The sequence below is a fragment of the Oncorhynchus nerka genome, linkage group LG13, assembly GCF_034236695.1.
Source record: "Oncorhynchus nerka isolate Pitt River linkage group LG13, Oner_Uvic_2.0, whole genome shotgun sequence".
In the NCBI taxonomy this organism is placed as follows: Eukaryota; Metazoa; Chordata; class Actinopteri; order Salmoniformes; family Salmonidae; genus Oncorhynchus; species Oncorhynchus nerka.
Genome location: NC_088408.1, coordinates 815,665 through 836,365, shown reverse-complemented (window position 1 = coordinate 836,365; position 20,701 = coordinate 815,665). Strand labels below are relative to the sequence as shown.

General features: G+C 49.0%; 1 protein-coding gene across 5 annotated transcripts in view; it reads right to left on the bottom strand.

The window, feature by feature from the left end:
• Window positions 1-1,509: 1,509 nt before the first annotated feature.
• The window catches only part of LOC115124831 (high mobility group nucleosome-binding domain-containing protein 3-like), a 34,782-nt gene continuing 15,590 nt past the window's right edge, over window positions 1,510-20,701 (bottom strand). The window contains exons 3-7 of one of the 5 annotated variants that reach the window (XM_065026113.1): window positions 10,284-10,313; window positions 8,097-8,150; window positions 7,793-7,897; window positions 6,997-7,096; window positions 1,510-2,230 (exon numbers count right to left, since the gene is read on the bottom strand). In XM_065026113.1, the coding sequence (XP_064882185.1) occupies window positions 2,223-2,230; window positions 6,997-7,096; window positions 7,793-7,897; window positions 8,097-8,150; window positions 10,284-10,313 (297 nt within the window). In that variant the 3' untranslated portion in view covers window positions 1,510-2,222. The remainder of the gene's footprint in view (window positions 2,231-6,996; window positions 7,097-7,792; window positions 7,898-8,096; window positions 8,151-10,283; window positions 10,314-20,701) is intronic. The other 4 variants (XM_065026114.1, XM_065026115.1, XM_029654312.2 and 1 more) reach the window with 4 other exon arrangements.

The following is a 20,701-nucleotide window of genomic DNA, read 5'->3' as shown; positions in this document are numbered from 1 at the left end:
CTCTATTATATTATGACAGACCAGCTAGATCTACTGTCTCTATTATATTATGACAGACCAGCTAGATCTAATGTCTCTATTGCAATATGACAGACCAGCTAGATCTACTGTCTCTATTATAATATGACAGACCAGCTAGATCTACTGTCTCTGTATATATGACATACCAGCTAGATCTACTCTATTATATTATGACAGACCAGCTAGATCTAATGTCTCTATTATATTATGACAGACCAGCTAGAGCTACTGTCTCTATTATATTTTGATAGACCAGCTAGATCAACTGTCTCTATTATATTATGACAGACCAGCTAGATCTACTGTCTCTATTATATTATGACAGACCAGCTAGACCTACTGTCTCTATTATATTATGACAGACCAGCTAGATCAACTGTCTCTATTATATTATGACAGACCAGCTAGATCTACTGTCTCTATTATATTATGACAGACCAGCTAGACCAACTGTCTCTATTATCACCACCTGATTCTGATGTTGTATTGTAGAATCAGGTGGTGATGTTGTATTGTAGAATCAGGTGATGATGTTGTATTGTAGAATCAGGTGGTGATGTTGTATTGTAGAATCAGGTGGTGATTTTGTACTGTAGAATCAGGTGGTGATGTTGTATTGTAGAATCAGGTGGTGATGTTGTACTGTAGAATCAGGTGGTGATGTTGTATTGTAGAATCAGGTGGTGATGTTGTACTGTAGAATCAGGTGGTGATGTTGTATTGTAGAATCAGGTGATGATGTTGTATTGTAGAATCAGGTGGTGATGTTGTATTGTAGAATCAGGTGGTGATGTTGTACTGTAGAATCAGGTGGTGATGTTGTATTGTAGAATCAGGTGGTGATGTTGTACTGTAGAATCAGGTGGTGATGTTGTATTGTAGAATCAGGTGGTGATGTTGTATTGTAGAATCAGGTGGTGATGTTGTACTGTAGAATCAGGTGGTGATGTTGTATTGTAGAATCAGGTGGTGATGTTGTATTGTAGAATCAGGTGGTGATGTTGTACTGTAGAATCAGGTGGTGATGTTGTACTGTAGAATCAGGTGGTGATGTTGTACTGTAGAATCAGGTGGTGATGTTGTATTGTAGAATCAGGTGGTGATGTTGTATTGTAGAATCAGGTGGTGATGTTGTATTGTAGAATCAGGTGGTGATGTTGTATTGTAGAATCAGGTGGTGATGTTGTACTGTAGAATCAGGTGGTTGGGGGTCAAATTTAAATAGTCCGGTGGCCATTTTATTAATTGTTCAGCAGTCTTATGGCTTTGGGGTAGAAGGTGTTAAGAAGCCTTTTGGACCTGGACTTGGTGCTCCGGTACCGCTTGCCGTGCGGTAGCAGAGAGAACAGTCTATGCCTAAGGTGGCTGGAGTCTTTGACAATTTTTTTGGGCCTTTGACACCGCCTCGTATAGAGGTCCTGGATGGCAGGAAGCTTGGCCCCAGTGATGTACTGGGCAGAGAGACAAAACACACACTACTCACAAGACTTCAACTTTCAGCTTTTATTTCAAAATAATGATTTCCCCCAGGCAGGGTGGAACTCAGAGAGGTTCTAGAATCCACAGCGTTCTAGAACTAAAACACCACTTGTTATTGCTACGCCACTGCTCTGCCAGTTTCAAACGTCTGCTTAAAAAAAGCCGCAAATATTCTCCATGGCAACACCTCTCAGTTCAGGGTCAAAGGTCACCTGTGATGTCATAGGAGCCTAGTTTGACCCCCTGGGTCTCTGATGTCATAGCCGGGAGATCAAATTAATTTACAGTGATGTCATCAAAACGAGCTATCTTAGTAGAGAGGATATGACGTCATCATTTAGAAAGGACGCGAGACACATTATAATGGTGACCCTGTGAGGCTCCTCCCACTGCCAGAGGAAGAATAGTTGCAGCCATTTTTTAAAAACATGTCACTTCATTCTGTCTTTCAAGAAAAGGAAGAGTAAAACAACAAAATGGAAGAGAGAGAGGAAAGGATTGGAAAAGAGAGCGAGTGATAGAACTGCAAGGAGGAGTGTGGACATGGGGTGTTGGTTTATCTTCGCTAATATCACAGGACCCAAAAAATTCAGCATTTTACAAAATCCTCGTAAAAAAAGATCCTTTCTTTGTTTCCATGGTACCGGTTTGGGAGAAGTCAGAGAAAGACACACCCCCAATTTCCTCATTCCTTCTCCTCGTCAGACCCCGCCCCCACAGCCTCAGTCTCCTGCAGACAGACACAAACACATAGAATTAGGAATCAGAACACTAGAATGGACATGAACCTTCTTATGATGGGATAAAGGTCAGCCATGTTGGTCAGGGAGGCGGTCAACCATGGTTTGCCAGTGCTGTGATAAGATAGTGTAAAATAATGAATTTGAAGAATTTATCTACGCTGTATGTTTGTTAGTTAGCTAGCCAGCTTCTAGCTTCTAATCCCGTATGCTGATTGGTTAAAATCACATTCCAGGCTACAGGCTACTCCACGAGTTACCACCGGTTAAATCTATGACATTAAAATGCTTATTTACTCTGTTCCATATGACTGCTGCAATACACTGCCTCCTCAGCCCAGCCAGGCAATTTATAAACTTGATCTCCACTATAAAAAGCATCTAGACATTGTCTCACATTTCTTTTTTCAACATGTGTATAAACCTTGCTGTCTGTCTCTCCCACATTTGCAACATTGTTTCAATATTCAAATTGGATCTCCAGCTGTCCAATAGTAATGAACGTGTCGGAAGTCGGTACGAGACAGACAGGCAGGCAGCGTTTCTCAGCCAGTCGAAATCATGAATCAGCTGGCATTATTTTTAATGGATATATACAAAGAAATGCGAAGTGCAGCTAGTTTGCAGTATTTCCAGCTTCAGTTTAAAGTGATTGAGTTACTGTAGCTGTGTTGTTGGCTAGCTCCTCTGAGAGAGAGGAGCTATGCCAGGCGAAATCACACCTCAGTAGCTCATTGTTATAGATGTATCCAAATAAATGTCACTAGAAAACACCTTAAACAGATGCCGCTACTTTACTGTTATTCTGGCTGCACTTTTTGACTGTAAATTAGCTGTAGTTGACTAGCTAGCAAGCAAAGGATAAGAACGTTGCCAGCCAGGATGACAATGGAACATTAGAACAAACGACTGGGTCGAGTCCATAGATACTGAACGACTGGGTCGAGTCCATAGATACAGAACGACTGGGTCGAGTCCATAGATACAGAACGACTGGGTCGAGTCCATAGATACTGAACGACTGTGTCGAGTCCATAGATACTGAACGACTGGGTCGAGTCCATAGATACAGAACGACTGGGTCGAGTCCATAGATACTGAACGACTGGGTCGAGTCCATAGATACTGAACGACTGTGTCGAGTCCATAGATACTGAACGACTGTGTCGAGTCCATAGATACTGAACGACTGTGTCGAGTCCATAGATACTGAACGACTGGGTCGCGTCCATAGATACTAAACGACTGGGTCGCGTCCATAGATACTGGGTCGCGTCCGACTGTCGAGTCCATAGATACTGAACGACTGTGATACTGAACGACTGGGTCGAGTCCATAGATACTGAACGACTGTGTCGGGTCCATAGATACTGAACGACTGGGTCGCGTCCATAGATACTAAACGACTGGGTCGCGTCCATATATACTAAACGACTGGGTCGCGTCCATATATACTAAACGACTGGGTCGCGTCCATAGATACAGAACGACTGGGTCAAGTCCATAGATACTGAACGACTGGGTCGAGTCCATAGATACTGAACGACTGGCTCGCGTCCATAGATACTGAACGACTGGGTCGAGTCCATAGATACTGAACGACTGGGTCGAGTCCATAGATACTGAACGACTGGGTCGAGTCCATAGATACTGAACGACTGGGTCGAGTCCATAGATACTGAACGACTGGGTCGCGTCCATAGATACTAAACGACTGGGTCGCGTCCATAGATACTGAACGACTGTGTCGAGTCCATAGATACTGAACGACTGGCTCGCGTCCATAGATACTAAACGACTGTGTCGAGTCCATAGATACAGAACGACTGGGTCGCGTCCATAGATACTGAACGACTGGGTCGAGTCCATAGATACTGAACGACTGGCTCGCGTCCATAGATACTAAACGACTGTGTCGAGTCCATAGATACAGAACGACTGGGTCGCGTCCATAGATACAGAACGACTGGGTCGCGTCCATAGATACTAAACGACTGGGTCGCGTCCATAGATACTAAACGACTGGGTCACGTCCATATATACTAAACGACTGGGTCGAGTCCATAGATACTAAACGACTGGGTCGCGTCCATAGATACTAAACGACTGGGTTGCGTCTCTGGCAACCGAACCGATAGAGAACGAATAACCATCCTGCTTGGGTAACAACCCTAGATTTGTGTCGGGACTTTATCTGGTGGCAGGATGAAATGTTATGAAGAAATTCATCAAAATAACTATTTCATTCAAATATGTCAATCATTATTTGAATATGTTGGTAACCCATTGTATAAAAGGGATAATGCCCACGAAGACTGCGTTTGGAAGATATATTGGCATGGTTCGACTTCTCGGGCTCAACAACACCAGCGCCAATATATCATCTAAAACACGGGCTTATCAGGACATTACACTTAAATATTTTAGAGGCTATTTATACAGAAAATGTATATATCACCTGTATTCATAATTATATGACAATATTTTAGGTTGACAATTCAATTACACAATTAAGAAATAAGGCCTGGGGGGGTGTGTGGTATATTGGCCAACGTACCACACCCCCCCGGAGGTGCAGTAAGAGGTGAAGAGGGACTGGGGGGGTGTGGTATATTGCAGTAACCCCGGAGGTGAAGAGGTGAAGAGGGACTGGGGGTGTGGTATATTGGCCAACGTACCACACCCCCGGAGGTGCAGTAAGAGGTGAAGAGGGACTGGGGGGGTGTGGTATATTGGCCAACGTACCACACCCCCGGAGGTGCAGTAAGAGGTGAAGAGGGACTGGGGGTGGGACAACGGGGGTGCAGTAAGGTGAAGAGGGACTGGGGGTGTGGTATATTGGCCAACGTACCACACCCCGGAGGTGCAGTAAGAGGTGAAGAGGGACTGGGGGGTGTGAAGAGGGACTGGGGGGTGTGGTATATTGGCCAACTTACCACACCCCCGGAGGTGCAGTAAGAGGTGAAGAGGGACTGGGGGGGTGTGGTATATTGGCCAACGTACCACACCCCCGGAGGTGCAGTAAGAGGTGAAGAGGGACTGGGGGGGTGTGGTATATTGGCCAACTTACCACACCCCCGGAGGTGCAGTAAGAGGTGAAGAGGGACTGGGGGGGTGTGTGGTATATTGGCCAACGTACCACACCCCCCCGGAGGTGCAGTAAGAGGTGAAGAGGGACTGTCGTACTACTATGACCCTTGTAATACATCACACAGTGATAATATATATTATTATTATTATTATTCATTTAGCTAGTGACAACCTAGTTCCATGGCCGAGGAAAAGACGTCTGGTCCTGCTGGCTAGTTAGTAGTATCACTAGTGATCCTGATGTGTTAAACAGACTGTACATACTGAAGAGTGAGCACACACACATTTCATACAATTACTGTGTAGTAACAAAGACACACAATGTTAGTGCCACACACTCAGTGGTTTAAATCACACACTCAGTGGTTTAAATCACACACTCAGTGGTTTAAATCACACACTCAGTGGTTTAAATCACACACTCAGTGGTTAAATCACACACTCAGTGGTTAAATCACACACTCAGTGGTTAAATCACACACTCAGTGGTTAAATCACACACACAGTGGTTAAATCACACACTCAGTGGTTAAATCACACACACAGTGGTTAAATCACACAAACCGCATCCCAAATCGGACTCTGTTCCCTATGTCTATGCCTAGGTCTAGGGCTAGATCTATGGCTAGGTCTATGGCTGTGTCTATGTCTATGGCTAGGCCTAGGTCTATGGCTAGGTCTATGACTGTGTCTATGTCTATGGCTAGGCCTAGGTCTAGGGCTAGGTCTATGGCTGTGTCTATGTCTATGGCTAGGCCTAGGTCTAGGGCTAGATCTATGGCTAGGTCTATGGCTGTGTCTATGTCTATGGCTAGGCCTAGGTCTATGGCTGTGTCTATGGCTGTGTCTATGTCTATGGCTAGGCCTAGATCTATGGCTAGGTCTATGGCTGTGTCTATGTCTATGGCTAGGCCTAGGTCTATGGCTGTGTCTATGTCTATGGCTAGGCCTAGGTCTAGATCTATGGCTAGGTCTATGGCTGTGTCTATGTCTATGGCTAGGCCTAGGGCTAGATCTATGGCTAGGTCTATGGCTGTGTCTATGTCTATGGCTAGGCCTAGGTCTAGGGCTAGATCTATGGCTAGGTCTATGGCTGTGTCTATGTCTATGGCTAGGCCTAGGTCTAGATCTATGGCTAGGTCTATGGCTGTGTCTATGTCTATGGCTAGGCCTAGGTCTATGGCTAGGTCTATGGCTGTGTCTATGTCTATGGCTAGGCCTAGGTCTAGATCTATGGCTGTGTCTATGTCTATGGCTAGGCCTAGGTCTATGGCTAGATCTATGGCTAGGTCTATGGCTGTGTCTATGTCTATGGCTAGGCCTAGGTCTATGGCTGTGTCTATGTCTATGGCTAGGCCTAGGTCTAGATCTATGGCTAGGTCTATGGCTGTGTCTATGTCTATGGCTAGGCCTAGGTCTAGGGCTAGATCTATGGCTAGGTCTATGGCTGTGTCTATGTCTATGGCTAGGCCTATGGCTGTGTCTATGTCTATGGCTAGGTCTATGGCGGTGTCTATGTCTATGGCTAGGCCTAGGTCTATGGCTGTGTCTATGTCTAGGCCTAGGCCTAAAATAATGCTCTACAGAGGGAATAGAGTGCCATTTGGGAGACCCCCTAACAACTCTGGTTCAAATCCACAGCACTCTATCGGTCTGTCTGTCATACCGTTGACTCGGACTGTCTCACTCGGTCCTCTGACAGACATGGAGTAGGGAGCAAGACTTCTGTAGTAGGTCACACTGACACTGGAGCGAGACACACAGATCTGTGTGTGTGTGTGTGTGTGTGTGTGTGTGTGTGTGTGTGTGTGAGAGAGAGACAGATATTGAGACAGGGAGAACATTGAAGGAAGACATGTTAGATGATTATAATGCCACAACCAGCCCCCCTCCTCCGATGGAGGTGTGGCCTAGCGTACCTCCTCTACATCCTCTGATGGAGGTGTGGCCTAGCGTACCTCCTCTACATCCTCTGATGGAGGTGTGGCCTAGCGTACCTCCTCTACATCCTCTGATGGAGGTGTGGCCTAGCGTACCTCCTCTACATCCTCTGATGGAGGTGTGGCCTAGCGTACCTCCTCTACATCCTCTGATGGAGGTGTGGCCTAGCGTACCTCCTCTACATCCTCTGATGGAGGTGTGGCCTAGCGTACCTCCTCTACATCCTCTGATGGAGGTGTGGCCTAGCGTACCTCTACATTCTCTGATGGAGGTGTGGCCTAGCGTACCTCCTCTACATCCTCTGATGGAGGTGTGGCCTAGCGTACCTCCTCTACATCCTCTGATGGAGGTGTGGCCTAGCGTACCTCCTCTACATCCTCTGATGGAGGTGTGGCCTAGCGTACCTCCTCTACATCCTCTGATGGAGGTGTGGCCTAGCGTACCTCCTCTACATCCTCTGATGGAGGTGTGGCCTAGCGTACCTCCTCTACATCCTCTGATGGAGGTGTGGCCTAGCGTACCTCTGTAAGAGTCTGTCGGTTATGGGAGGGGCCATCCTCCCTCTTCAATTTAGCTCCTCCTTTCTTTCCCTTCATGGCCTTGTCGTCCACCTTGTCCACCGGCTTCTAGGCAGACAGAGCCAATCAGAACACAGCATAGAAACAGAGAATACCAATCCCAACAGAGGACAGAGACAACCAATTAAAAACAGCTCTGAGAACATTCAAACGGACAGAAACTTTGAGACTTTAAAACAAACACAACATGCATTTATGGATACGCACTTTAACACCTGGACAGTGTGTGTGTGCTCGATTGCATTACCTTGGCGATAGCCTTCTTAGGCTTGACCTCAACCGGTTTGGGAGGAGCTGGTTTCTGTAGGTCAGAGAGAGAGAGCCATTAGCTTTAGCGTTAGCCTAGTTAAAGAGTGGGGAAACGCTAAAGAATTAGCTTAGTTTAGCTTAGCCTAGCACAAAAAGTGGGAAACACCATACAATTATCTTAGTTTAGAATGGGGCATTTCTATAGAATTAGCTCAGCTGAGTGAATTGGACATTTCAATGGAATTAGCTTAGCTGAGAGAATGGAGCATTTCTATAAACTTAGCTTAGCAAAGACAATGGGAAAACACCATAGAAATAGCTTAGCATAGGAATATGTGTATAACCTGAACAATAGTGCATTGTGGGCTATAGTGGAGGCCATACAATACCCACTAGTAGACGGCAACACCTCAGCTGAAGGTACGTACAGACAGCTTAATCAATACGAACTTAAGAGTATATTTAACATATTTAAAACATCATCATTATGTAAACAGGGAAGATTATCACTGGATCCTTTCGTTATTAAAATGACTAAAATAGAGCCGTGAGAACCTGTTGGTTAAAAATCTGTAATAACCTGATCACATCATCAGCTATAACAGTAATATTGAGATAAGGTAATGTATTATTAACATGGCTGTGATAATGTGTTATATAAACATGACTAATAATGCATCATATAAACATGGCTGTGATAATGTGTTATATAAACATGACTAATAATGCATCATATAAACATGGCTGTGATAATGTGTTATATAAACATGGATGTGATAATGCATCATATAAACATGGCTGTGATAATGCACCATATAAACATGGCTGTGATAATGCGCTATATAAACATGGCTGTGATAATGCACCATATAAACATGGCTGTGATAATGTGTTATATAAACATGGCTGTGATAATGCATCATATAAACATGGCTGTGATAATGCATCATATAAACATGGCTGTAATAATGAGTTATATAAACATGGCTGTGATAATGAGTTATATAAAACATGGCTGTAATAATGAGTTATATAAACATGGCTGTGATAATGAGTTATATAAAACATGGCTGTAATAATGAGTTATAGAAACATGGCTGTGATAAGACAGCTTGCTGTCACGATACCCCGATGAAGACAGCTTGCTGTCACGATACCCCGATGAAGACAGCTTGCTGTCACGATACCCCGATGAAGACAGCTTGCTGTCACGATACCCCGATGAAGACAGCTTGCTGTCACGATACCCCGATGAAGACGGCTTGCTGTCACGATACCCCGGTGAAGACGGCTTGCTGTCACGATACCCCGGTGAAGACGGCTTGCTGTCACGATACCCCGATGAAGACGGCTTGCTGTCACGATACCCCGATGAAGACGGCTTGCTGTCACGGTACCCCGATGAAGACGGCTTGCTGTCACGGTACCCCGATGAAGACGGCTTGCTGTCACGGTACCCCGATGAAGACGGCTTGCTGTCACGGTACCCCGATGAAGACGGCTTGCTGTCACGGTACCCCGATGAAGACGGCTTGCTGTCACGGTACCCCGATGAAGACGGCTTGCTGTCACGGTACCCCGATGAAGACGGCTTGCTGTCACGGTACCCCGATGAAGACGGCTTGCTGTCACGGTACCCCGATGAAGACGGCTTGCTGTCACGATGCCCCGATGAAGACGGCTTGCTGTCACGATGCCCCGATGAAGACGGCTTGCTGTCGCGATACCCCGATGAAGACAGCTTGCTGTCACGATACCCTGATGAAGACAGCTTGCTGTCACGATACCCTGATGAAGACAGCTAGCTGTTCAAACCTTGGTGAATAAATTATTGCGTGGGATTTTCGGTATTCTTTTAGAACACTCCTTTATAACCCAGTCTGAATAGAACACTCCTTTATAACCCAGTCTGGATAGAAGGTGAATGCACCAATTTGTAAGTCGCTCTGGATAAGAGCGTCTGCTAAATGACTTAAATGTAAATGTAAATGTAGAACACTGTCTGAATAGAACACTCCTTTATAACCCAGTCTGAATATCTAGCTAGTTATGATTTCAGATCCTAATATCATATCTGGTGACAGTGAGAAACTATGACCCACAGACTGCTTCTGGTGGAGCAACGACGAGAGAGAGAGAGAGAGAGAGAGCGAGAGAGGAGGGAAGAGGGGATGATTAAACTTACCGATGACAACCTCTCTGACCGTCTGGTGGGCTACAGAAAGAGAGAGAGAGAGGGGGGAGAGAGAGAGACAGCAAGAGAGAGGGGGAGAGAGAGAGAGAGACATCGAGAGAGAGAGGGAGAGACAGACATCAAGAGAGAGGGGGAGAGAGAGACATCAAGAGAGAGGGAGAGAGAGAGACATCAAGAGAGAGGGGGAGAGAGAGACATCAAGAGAGAGGGGGAGAGAGAGACATCAAGAGAGAGGGGAGAGAGAGAGACATCAAGAGAGAGGGGGAGAGAGAGACATCAAGAGAGAGGGAGAGAGAGACATCAAGAGAGAGGGGGAGAGAGAGACATCAAGAGAGAGGGGGAGAGAGAGACATCAAGAGAGAGGGGGGAGAGAGAGACATCAAGAGAGAGGGGGAGAGAGAGAGACATCAAGAGAGAGGGGAGAGAGAGACATCAAGAGAGAGGGGGAGAGAGAGACATCAAGAGAGAGGGGGAGAGAGAGACAGCAAGAGAGAGAGGGGGAGAGAGAGACATCAAGAGAGAGGGGGAGAGCGAGACATCAAGAGAGAGGGAGAGAGAGAGACATCAAGAGAGAGGGGAGAGAGAGAGGGGGAGAGAGAGACATCAGAGAGAGAGGGAGAGAGAGAGACATCAAGAGAGAGGGAGAGAGAGACAGCAAGGGGGAGAGAGAGACAGCAAGAGAGAGAGGGAGAGAGAGACATCAAAGAGAGGGGAGAGAGAGGGGAGAGAGAGAGAGGGGAGAGAGAGACATCAGAGAGAGAGGGAGAGAGAGACATCAAGAGAGAGGGGAGAGAGAGACATCAAGAGAGAGGGGAGAGAGAGACATCAAGAGAGAGGGGAGAGAGAGACATCAAGAGAGAGAGGGAGAGAGAGACATCAAGAGAGAGGAGAGAGAGACATCAAGAGAGAGGGAGAGAGAGACATCAAGAGAGAGGGGAGAGAGAGACATCAAGAGAGAGGAGAGAGAGACATCAAGAGAGAGGGAGAGAGAGACATCAGGGGAGAGACAGAGGAGAGAGAGAGACATCAAGAGAGAGGGGAGAGAGAGACATCAAGAGAGAGGGGGAGAGAGAGACATCAAGAGAGAGGGGAGAGAGAGACATCAAGAGAGAGGGGAGAGAGAGACATCAAGAGAGAGGGGGAGAGAGAGACATCAAGAGAGAGAGGGAGAGAGAGACATCAAGAGAGAGGGGGAGAGAGAGACATCAAGAGAGAGGGGAGAGAGAGACATCAAGAGAGGGGGAGAGAGAGACATCAAGAGAGAGGGGGAGAGAGAGACAGCAAGGGGGAGAGAGAGAGACATCAGCAAGGGAGAGAGAGAGACATCAAGAGAGAGGGAGAGAGAGACATCAAGAGAGAGGGGAGAGAGAGACATCAAGAGAGAGGGGGAGAGAGAGACATCAAGAGAGAGGGGGAGAGAGAGACATCAAAGAGAGGGGGAGAGAGACATCAAGAGAGAGGGGGGAGAGAGAGACAGCAAGAGAGAGGGAGAGAGGGACATCAGAGAGACATCAAGAGAGAGGGGGAGAGAGACATCAAGAGAGAGGGGAGAGCGAGACATCAAGAGAGAGGGGAGAGAGAGACATCAAGAGAGAGGGGAGAGAGAGAGGGGGAGAGAGAGACATCAAGAGAGAGAGGAGAGAGAGACATCAAGAGAGGGGAGAGAGAGACATCAAGAGAGAGGGGGAGAGAGAGACATCAAGAGAGAGGGGGAGAGAGAGACATCAAGAGAGAGGGAGAGAGAGACATCAAGAGAGAGGGGGAGAGAGAGACATCAAGAGAGGGGGAGAGAGAGACATCAAGAGAGAGGGGGAGAGAGAGACATCAAGAGAGAGAGGGAGAGAGAGAGACATCAAGAGAGAGGGGGAGAGAGAGACATCGAGAGAGGGAGAGACAGCAAGAGAGGGGGAGAGGAGGAGAGGGGACAGAGGGCATATCAGTTGTGTATTGAGGGTCTGGTAGTGTCCTAGGGTAGTATACTAGGGGTAGTGTACTATGTGTAATGAGGAGGGGTAGTGTACTAGAAGTAGTAAGGAGGGGTAGTGTACTAGGGGTAGTAAGGAGGGGTAGTGTACTAGGGTAGTGTACTAGGGGCAGTAAACTATGTGTAGTGAGGAGGGGTAGTGTACTAGGGGTAGTGAGGAGGGGTAGTGTACTAGGGGTAGTAAGGAGGGGTAGTGTACTAGGGGTAGTGTACTAGGGTAGGTATACTAGGGGCAGGTATACTAGGGGTAGTGAGAAGGGGTAGTGTACTAGGGGTAGGTATACTAGGGGTAGGGTATACTAGGGGTAGTGAGAAGGGTAGTGTACTAGGGGTAGGTATACTAGGGTAGTGAGAAGGGGTAGTGTACTAGGGGTAGTGTACTAGAAGTAGTGTACTAGGTGTAGTGAGGAGGGGCCGTGTACTAGGGGTCGTGACGAGGGGTAGTGTACTAGGGGTAGTGTACTAGGGGTAGGTATACTAGGGGTAGTGAGAAGGGGTAGTGTACTAGGGGTAGGTATACTAGGGGTAGTGAGAAGGGGTAGTGTACTAGGGGTAGGTATACTAGGGGTAGTGAGAAGGGGTAGTGTACTAGGGGTAGTGTACTAGAAGTAGTGTCCTAGGTGTAGTGAGGAGGGGCCGTGTACTAGGGGTCGTGACGAGGGGTAGTGTACTAGGGTCGTGAGGAGGGGTAGTGTACTAGGGGTAGTGTGGAGGGGTAGTGTACTAGGGGTAGTGTGCTAGGGGTAGTGTACTAGGAGTCATGCGGAGGGGTAGTGTACTCGGGGTAGTGTACTAGGGGTAGGTACTAGGGGTAGTGAGGAGGGGGTAGTATACCAGGGGTAGGTAACTAGGGGTAGTGTACTAGGGGTCGTGAGGAGGGTAGTGTACAAGGGGTCGTGAGGAGGGGTAGTATACTAGGGGTCGTGTACTAGGGGTAGTGAGAAGGGGTAGTGTACTAGGGGTTGTGTACTTGGTTGTGTGAAGGGGTAGTGTACTAGGGGTCGTGAGGAGGGGTAGTGTACAAGGGGTCGTGAGGAGGGGTAGTATACTAGGGGTCGTGGAGGAGGGGTAGTATACTAGGGTCGTGAGGAGGGGTAGTATACTAGGGGTAGTAAGGAGGGTAGTATACTAGGGTCGTGTACTAGGGGTAGTGTACTAGGGTCGTGTACTAGGGGTAGTGTACTAGGGGTGGTGTACTAGGGGTGGTGTGCTAGGGGTAGGTATACTAGGGGTAGGTATACTAGGGGTAGTGAGGAGGGGTAGTGAGGAGGGGTAGTGTACTAGAAGTAGTGTACTAGGTGTAGTGAGGAGGGGCCGTGTACTAGGGGTCGTGACGAGGGGTAGTGTACTAGGGGTAGTGTACTAGGGGTCGTGACGAGGGGTAGTGTACTAGGGGTCGTGACGAGGGGTAGTGTACTAGGGGTCGTGAGGAGAGGTAGGTACTAGGGGTAGTGTGCTAGGGGTAGTGTACTAGGAGTCATGCGGAGGGGTAGTGTACTCGGGGTATTGTACTAGGGGTAGGTACTAGGGGTAGGTAACTAGGGGTAGTGTACTAGGGGTAGTGTACTAGGGGTTGTGTACTTGGTTGTGTGAAGGGGTAGTGTACTAAGGGTCGTGAGGAGGGGTAGTATACCAGGGGTAGGTACCTAGGGGTAGTGTACTAGAGGTAGTGAAAAGGGGTAGTGTACTAGAGGTTGTGTACTTGGTTGTGTGAAGGGGTAGTGTACTAAGGGTCATGAGGAGGGGTAGTGTACAAGGGGTCGTGAGGAGGGGTAGTATACTAGGGGTCGTGTACTAGGGGTAGTGTACTAGGGGTAGTAAGGAAGGGTGGTGTACTAGGGGTAGTGTGGGGGGTAGAGTACTAGGGGTAGTGTACTAGGGGTAGTGAGGAGGGTAGTATACTAGGGGTAGTGTACTAGGGGTAGTGAGGAGGGTAGGATACTAGGGATAGGGTACTAGGGGTAGTGTACTAGGGGTAGTGTGGAAGGGTAGTGTACTAGGGGTAGTGTGGAGGGGTAGTGTACTAGGGGTAGTGTACTAGGGGTAGTGTACTAGGGGTAGTGTGGAGGGGTAGTATACTAGGGGTAGTGTGGAGGGGTAGTGTACTAGGGGTAGTGTGGAGGGGTAGTGTACTAGGGGTAGTGTACTAGGGGTAGTGAGGAGGGGTAGTGTACTAGGGGTAGTGTACTAGGGGTCGTGTACTAGGGGTAGGGCCCTAGGGGTAGGGAGCTAGGGGTAGGGAGCTAGGGGTAGGGAACTAGGGGTAGTGTACTAGGGATAGGGTACTAGGGATAGGGTACTAGGGGTTGTGTACTAGGGGTCGTGTACTAGGGGTAGTGTACTAAGGGCAGGTATACTAGGGGTAGTGTACTAAGGGTAGTGTACTAGGGGTAGTGTACTAAGGGTAGTGTACTAGGGGTAGTGTACTAAGGGTAGTGTACTAAGGGTAGTGTACTAAGGGTAGGTATACTAGGGGTAGTGTACTAGGGGTAGTGTACTAAAGGTAGTGTACTAGGGGTAGTGAGGAGGGGTAGTGTACTAGGGGTAGTGTACTAGGGGTAGTGTACTAGGGGTAGTGTACTAGTTGTAGTGAGGAGGGGTAGTGAGTAGGGGTAGGTATACTAGGGGTAGTGTATTGAGGGTAGTGTACTTTGGGTTGTGAGTAGGGGTAGGTATACTAGGGGTAGTGTATTGAGGGTAGTGTACTAAGGGTAGTGTAGAGGGATAGTGTACTAGGGGTAGTGTACTGGGGTAGTGTACTAGGGGTAGTGTGGAGGGGTAGTAGGGAGGGGTAGTGTACTAGGGGTAGTGTGGATAGTGTACTAGGGGTAGTGTACTAGGGGTAGTGTGGAGGGGTAGTGTACTAGGGGTAGTGTGGATAGTGTACTAGGGGTAGTGTGGATAGTGTACTATGGGTAGTGTACTAGGGGTAGTGTGGATAGTGTACTATGGGTAGTGTACTAGGGGTAGTGTGGAGGGGTAGTGTACTAGGGGTAGTGTGGATAGTGTACTATGGGTAGTGTACTAGGGGTAGTGTGGATAGTGTACTATGGGTAGTGTACTAGGGGTACTGTGGATAGTGTACTAGGGGTAGTGTGGAGGGGTAGTGTACTAGGGGTAGTGTGGATAGTGTACTATGGGTAGTGTACTAGGGGTAGTGTGGAGGGGTAGTGTACTAGGGGTAGTGTACTAGGGGTAGTGTGGATAGTGTACTAGGGGTAGTGTACTAGGGGTAGTGTGGATAGTGTACTAGGGGTAGTGTACAAGGGGTAGTGTACTAGGGGTAGTGTGGATAGTGTACTATGGGTAGTGTACTAGGGGTAGTGTACTAGGGGTAGTGTGGATAGTGTACTAGGGGTAGTGTACTAGGGGTAGTGTGGATAGTGTACTAGGGGCAGTGTACTAGGGGTAGTGTGGATAGTGTACTAGGGGTAGTGTGGATAGTGTACTAGGGGTAGTGTACTAGGGGTAGTGTGGATAGTGTACTAGGGGTAGTGTACTAGGGGTAGTGTGGATAGTGTACTAGGGGTAGTGTGGAGGGGTAGTGTACTAGGGGTAGTGTGGATAGTGTACTATGGGTAGTGTGGATAGTGTACTATGGGTAGTGTGGATAGTGTACTAGGGGTAGTGTACTAGGGGTAGTGTGGATAGTGTACTATGGGTAGTGTGGAGGGGTAGTGTACTAGGGGTAGTGTACTAGGGGTAGTGTGGAGGGGTAGTGTACTAGGGGTAGTGTACTAGGGGTAGTGTGGATAGTGTACTATGGGTAGTGTGGAGGGGTAGTGTACTAGGGGTAGTGTGGATAGTGTACTAGGGGTAGTGTGGATAGTGTACTAGGGGTAGTGTGGAGGGGTAGTGTACTAGGGGTAGTGTGGAGGGCTAGTGTACTAGGGGTAGTGTGGATAGTGTACTAGGGGTAGTGTGGATAGTGTACTAGGGGTAATGTGCTAGGGGTAGTGTGGAGGGGTAGTGTACTATGGGTAGTGTGGATAGTGTACTAGGGGTAGTGTGGATAGTGTACTAGGGGTAGTGTGCTAGGGGTAGTGTGGAGGGGTAGTGTACTAGGGGTAGTGTGGATAGTGTACTATGGGTAGTGTGGAGGGATAGTGTACTAGGGGTAGTGTGGATAGTGTACTAGGGGTAGTGTACTAGGGGTAGTGTGGATAGTGTACTATGGGTAGTGTGGATAGTGTACTATGGGTAGTGTGGAGGGGTAGTGTACTAGGGGTAGTGTGGATAGTGTACTATGGGTAGTAGGGAGGGGTAGTGTACTAGGGGTAGTGTGGATAGTGTACTAGGGGTAGTGTACAAGGGGTAGTGTACTAGGGGTAGTGTACTAGGGGTACTGTGGATAGTGTACTATGGGTAGTGTGGAGGGGTAGTGTACTAGGGGTACTGTGGATAGTGTACTATGGGTAGTGTAGAGGGGTAGTGTACTAGGGGTACTGTGGATAGTGTACTAGGGGTAGTGTGGAGGGGTAGTGTACTAGGGGTAGTGTGGAGGGTAGTGTACTAGGGGTAGTGTGGAGGGGTAGTGTACTAGGGGTAGTGTGGAGGGTAGTGTACTAGGGGTAGTGTGGAGGGGTAGTGTACTAGGGGTAGTGTGGATAGTGTACTATGGGTACTGTGGATAGTGTACTAGGGGTACTGTGGATAGTGTACTAGGGGTGGTGTGGAGGGTAGTGTACTAGGGGTAGTGTACTAGGGGTAGTGTGGAGGGGTAGTGTACTAGGGTACTGTGGATAGTGTACTAGGGGTGGTGTGGAGGGGTAGTGTACTAGGGGTAGTGTGGAGGGGTAGTGTACTACGGGTAGTGTACTAGGGGTAGTGTGGAGGGGTAGTGTACTAGGGGTAGTGTACTAGGGGTAGTGTGGAGGGTAGTGTACTAGGGGTAGTGTGGAGGGGTAGTGTACTAGGGGTAGTGTGGAGGGTAGTGTACTAGGGGTAGTGTACTAGGGGTAGTGTACTAGGGGTAGTGTACTAGGGGTAGTGTGGAGGGGTAGTGTACTAGGGGTAGTGTACTAGGGGTAGTGTGGAGGGGTAGTGTACTAGGGGTAGTGTACTAGGGGTAGTGTGGAGGGGTAGTGTACTAGGGGTAGTGTACTAGGGGTAGTGTGGAGGGGTAGTGTACTAGGGGTAGTGTGGAGGGGTAGTGTACAAGGGGTAGTGTACTAGGGGTAGTGTGGAGGGGTAGTGTACTATGGGTAGTGTGGATAGTGTACTATGGGTAGTGTGGATAGTGTACTAGGGGTAGTGTGGAGGGGTAGTGTACTAGGGGTAGTGTGGATAGTGTACTATGGGTAGTGCGGAGGGGTAGTGTACTAGGGGTAGTGTACTAGGGGTAGTGTGGAGGGGTAGTGTCCTAGGGGTAGTGTACTAGGGGTAGTGTGGAGGGGTAGTGTGGAGGGGTAGTGTACTAGGGGTAGTGTGGAGGGGTAGTGTGGAGGGGTAGTGTACTAGGGGTAGTGTGGATAGTGTACTATGGGTAGTGTGGAGGGTAGTGTACTAGGGGTAGTGTGGAGGGGTAGTGTAGTGTACTAGGGGTAGTGTACTAGGGGTAGTGTGGAGGGGTAGTGTACTAGGGGTAGTGTGGAGGGGTAGTGTACTAGGGGTAGTGTACTAGGGGTAGTGTGGAGGGTAGTGTACTAGGGGTAGTGTGGAGGGGTAGTGTACTAGGGGTAGTGTACTAGGGGTAGTGTGGAGGGTAGTGTACTAGGGGTAGTGTGGAGGGGTAGTGTACTAGGGGTAGTGTGGAGGGGTAGTGTACTAGGGGTAGTGTACTAGGGGTAGTGTGGAGGGTAGTGTACTAGGGGTAGTGTGGAGGGTAGTGTACTAGGGGTAGTGTGGAGGGTAGTGTACTAGGGGTAGTGTGGAGGGGTAGTGTACTAGGGGTAGTGTACTAGGGGTAGTGTGGAGGGGTAGTGTACTAGGGGTAGTGTGGAGGGGTAGTAGGGAGGGGTAGTGTACTAGGGGTAGTGTGGAGGGGTAGTGTGGAGGGGTAGTGTACTAGGGGTAGTGTGGAGGGGTAGTGTGGAGGGTAGTGTACTAGGGGTAGTGTACTAGGGGTAGTGTGGAGGGTTAGTGTACTAGGGGTAGTGTACTAGGGGTAGTGTACTAGGGGTAGTGTACTAGGGGTAGTGTGGAGGGGTAGTGTACTAGGGGTAGTGAGGAGGGTAGTGTACTAGGGGTAGTGTACTAGGGGTGGTGTGGAGGGGTAGTGTACTAGGGGTAGTGTGGAGGGGTAGTGTACTAGGGGTAGTGTGGAGGGTAGTGTACTAGGGGTAGTGTGGAGGGTAGTGTACTAGGGGTAGTGTGGAGGGTAGTGTACTAGGGGTAGTGTGGAGGGTAGTGTACTAGGGGTAGTGTGGAGGGGTAGTGTACTAGGGGTAGTGTGGAGGGGTAGTGTACTAGGGGTAGTGTGGAGGGTAGTGTACTAGGGGTAGTGTGGAGGGGTAGTGTACTAGGGGTAGTGTACTAGGGGTAGTGTACTAGGGGTAGTGTGGAGGGTAGTGTGGCGGGGTAGTGTACTAGGGGTAGTGTACTAGGGGTAGTGTACTAGGGGTAGTGTACTAGGGGTAGTGTACTAGGGGTAGTGTGGAGGGGTAGTGTGGAGGGTAGTGTACTAGGGGTAGTGTACTAGGGGTAGTGTGGAGGGGTAGTGTACTAGGGGTAGTGTACTAGGGGTAGTGTACTAGGGGTAGTGTGGAGGGTAGTGTACTAGGGGTAGTGTGGAGGGTAGTGTACTAGGGGTAGTGTGGAGGGTAGTGTGGAGGGGTAGTGTACTAGGGGTAGTGTACTAGGGGTAGTGTACTAGGGGTAGTGTGGAGGGTAGTGTACTAGGGGTAGTGTGGAGGGTAGTGTACTAGGGGTAGTGTACTAGGGGTAGTGTACTAGGGGTAGTGTGGAGGGGTAGTGTACTAGGGGTAGTGTACTAGGGGTAGTGTGGAGGGTAGTGTACTAGGGGTAGTGTACTAGGGGTAGTGTGGAGGGGTAGTGTACTAGGGGTAGTGTACTAGGGGTAGTGTGGAGGGTAGTGTACTAGGGGTAGTGTGGAGGGGTAGTGTGGAGGGGTAGTGTACTAGGGGTAGTGTGGAGGGTAGTGTGGAGGGGTAGTGTACTATGGGTAGTGTGGATAGTGTACTAGGGGTAGTGTGGAGGGGTAGTGTACTAGGGGTAGTGTGGAGGGTAGTGTACTAGGGGTAGTGTACTAGGGGTAGTGTGGAGGGGTAGTGTACTAGGGGTAGTGTGGAGGGGTAGTGTACTAGGGGTAGTGTGGAGGGTAGTGTACTAGGGGTAGTGTGGAGGGGTAGTGTACTAGGGGTAGTGTGGAGGGGTAGTGTACTAGGGGTAGTGTACTAGGGGTAGTGTGGAGGGTAGTGTACTAGGGGTAGTGTACTAGGGGTAGTGTACTAGGGGTAGTGTGGAGGGGTAGTGTACTAGGGGTAGTGTGGAGGGGTAGTGTACTAGGGGTAGTGTACTAGGGGGGTAGTGTGGAGGGTAGTGTACTAGGGGTAGTGTACTAGGGGTAGTGTACTAGGGGGTAGTGTGGAGGGGTAGTGTACTAGGGGTAGTGTGGAGGGTAGTGTACTAGGGGTAGTGTGGAGGGGTAGTACTAGGGGTAGTGTGGAGGGGTAGTGTACTAGGGGTAGTGTACTAGGGGTAGTGTGGAGGGTAGTGTACTAGGGGTAGTGTGGAGGGGTAGTGTACTAGGGGTAGTGTACTAGGGGTAGTGTACTAGGGGTAGTGTGGAGGGGTAGTGTACTAGGGGTAGTGTGGAGGGTAGTGTGGAGGGGTAGTGTGGAGGGGTAGTGTACTAGGGGTAGTGTGGAGGGGTAGGGTACTAGGGGTAGTGTGGAGGGTAGTGTACTAGGGGTAGTGTGGAGGGGTAGTGTACTAGGGGTAGTGTGGAGGGTAGTGTACTAGGGGTAGTGTGGAGGGGTAGTGTACTAGGGGTAGTGTGGAGGGGTAGTGTACTAGGGTAGTGTACTAGGGGTAGTGTGGAGGGGTAGTGTACTAGGGGTAGTGTGGAGGGGTAGTGTACTAGGGGTAGTGTGGAGGGGTAGTGTACTAGGGGTAGTGTGGAGGGGTAGTGTACTAGGGGTAGTGTACTAGGGGTAGTGTGGAGGGTAGTGTACTAGGGGTAGTGTGGAGGGGTAGTAGGGAGGGTAGTGTACTAGGGGTAGTGTGGAGGGGTAGTGAGGAGGGTAGTGTACTAGGGTAGTGTGGAGGGTAGTGTGGAGGGGTAGTGTACTAGGGGTAGTGTACTAGGGGTAGTGTGGAGGGTTAGTGTACTAGGGGTAATGTACTAGGGGTAGTGTACTAGGGGTAGTGTACTAGGGGTAGTGTGGAGGGGTAGTGTACTAGGGGTAGTGAGGAGGGGTAGTGTACTAGGGGTAGTGTACTAGGGGTGGTGTGGAGGGTAGTG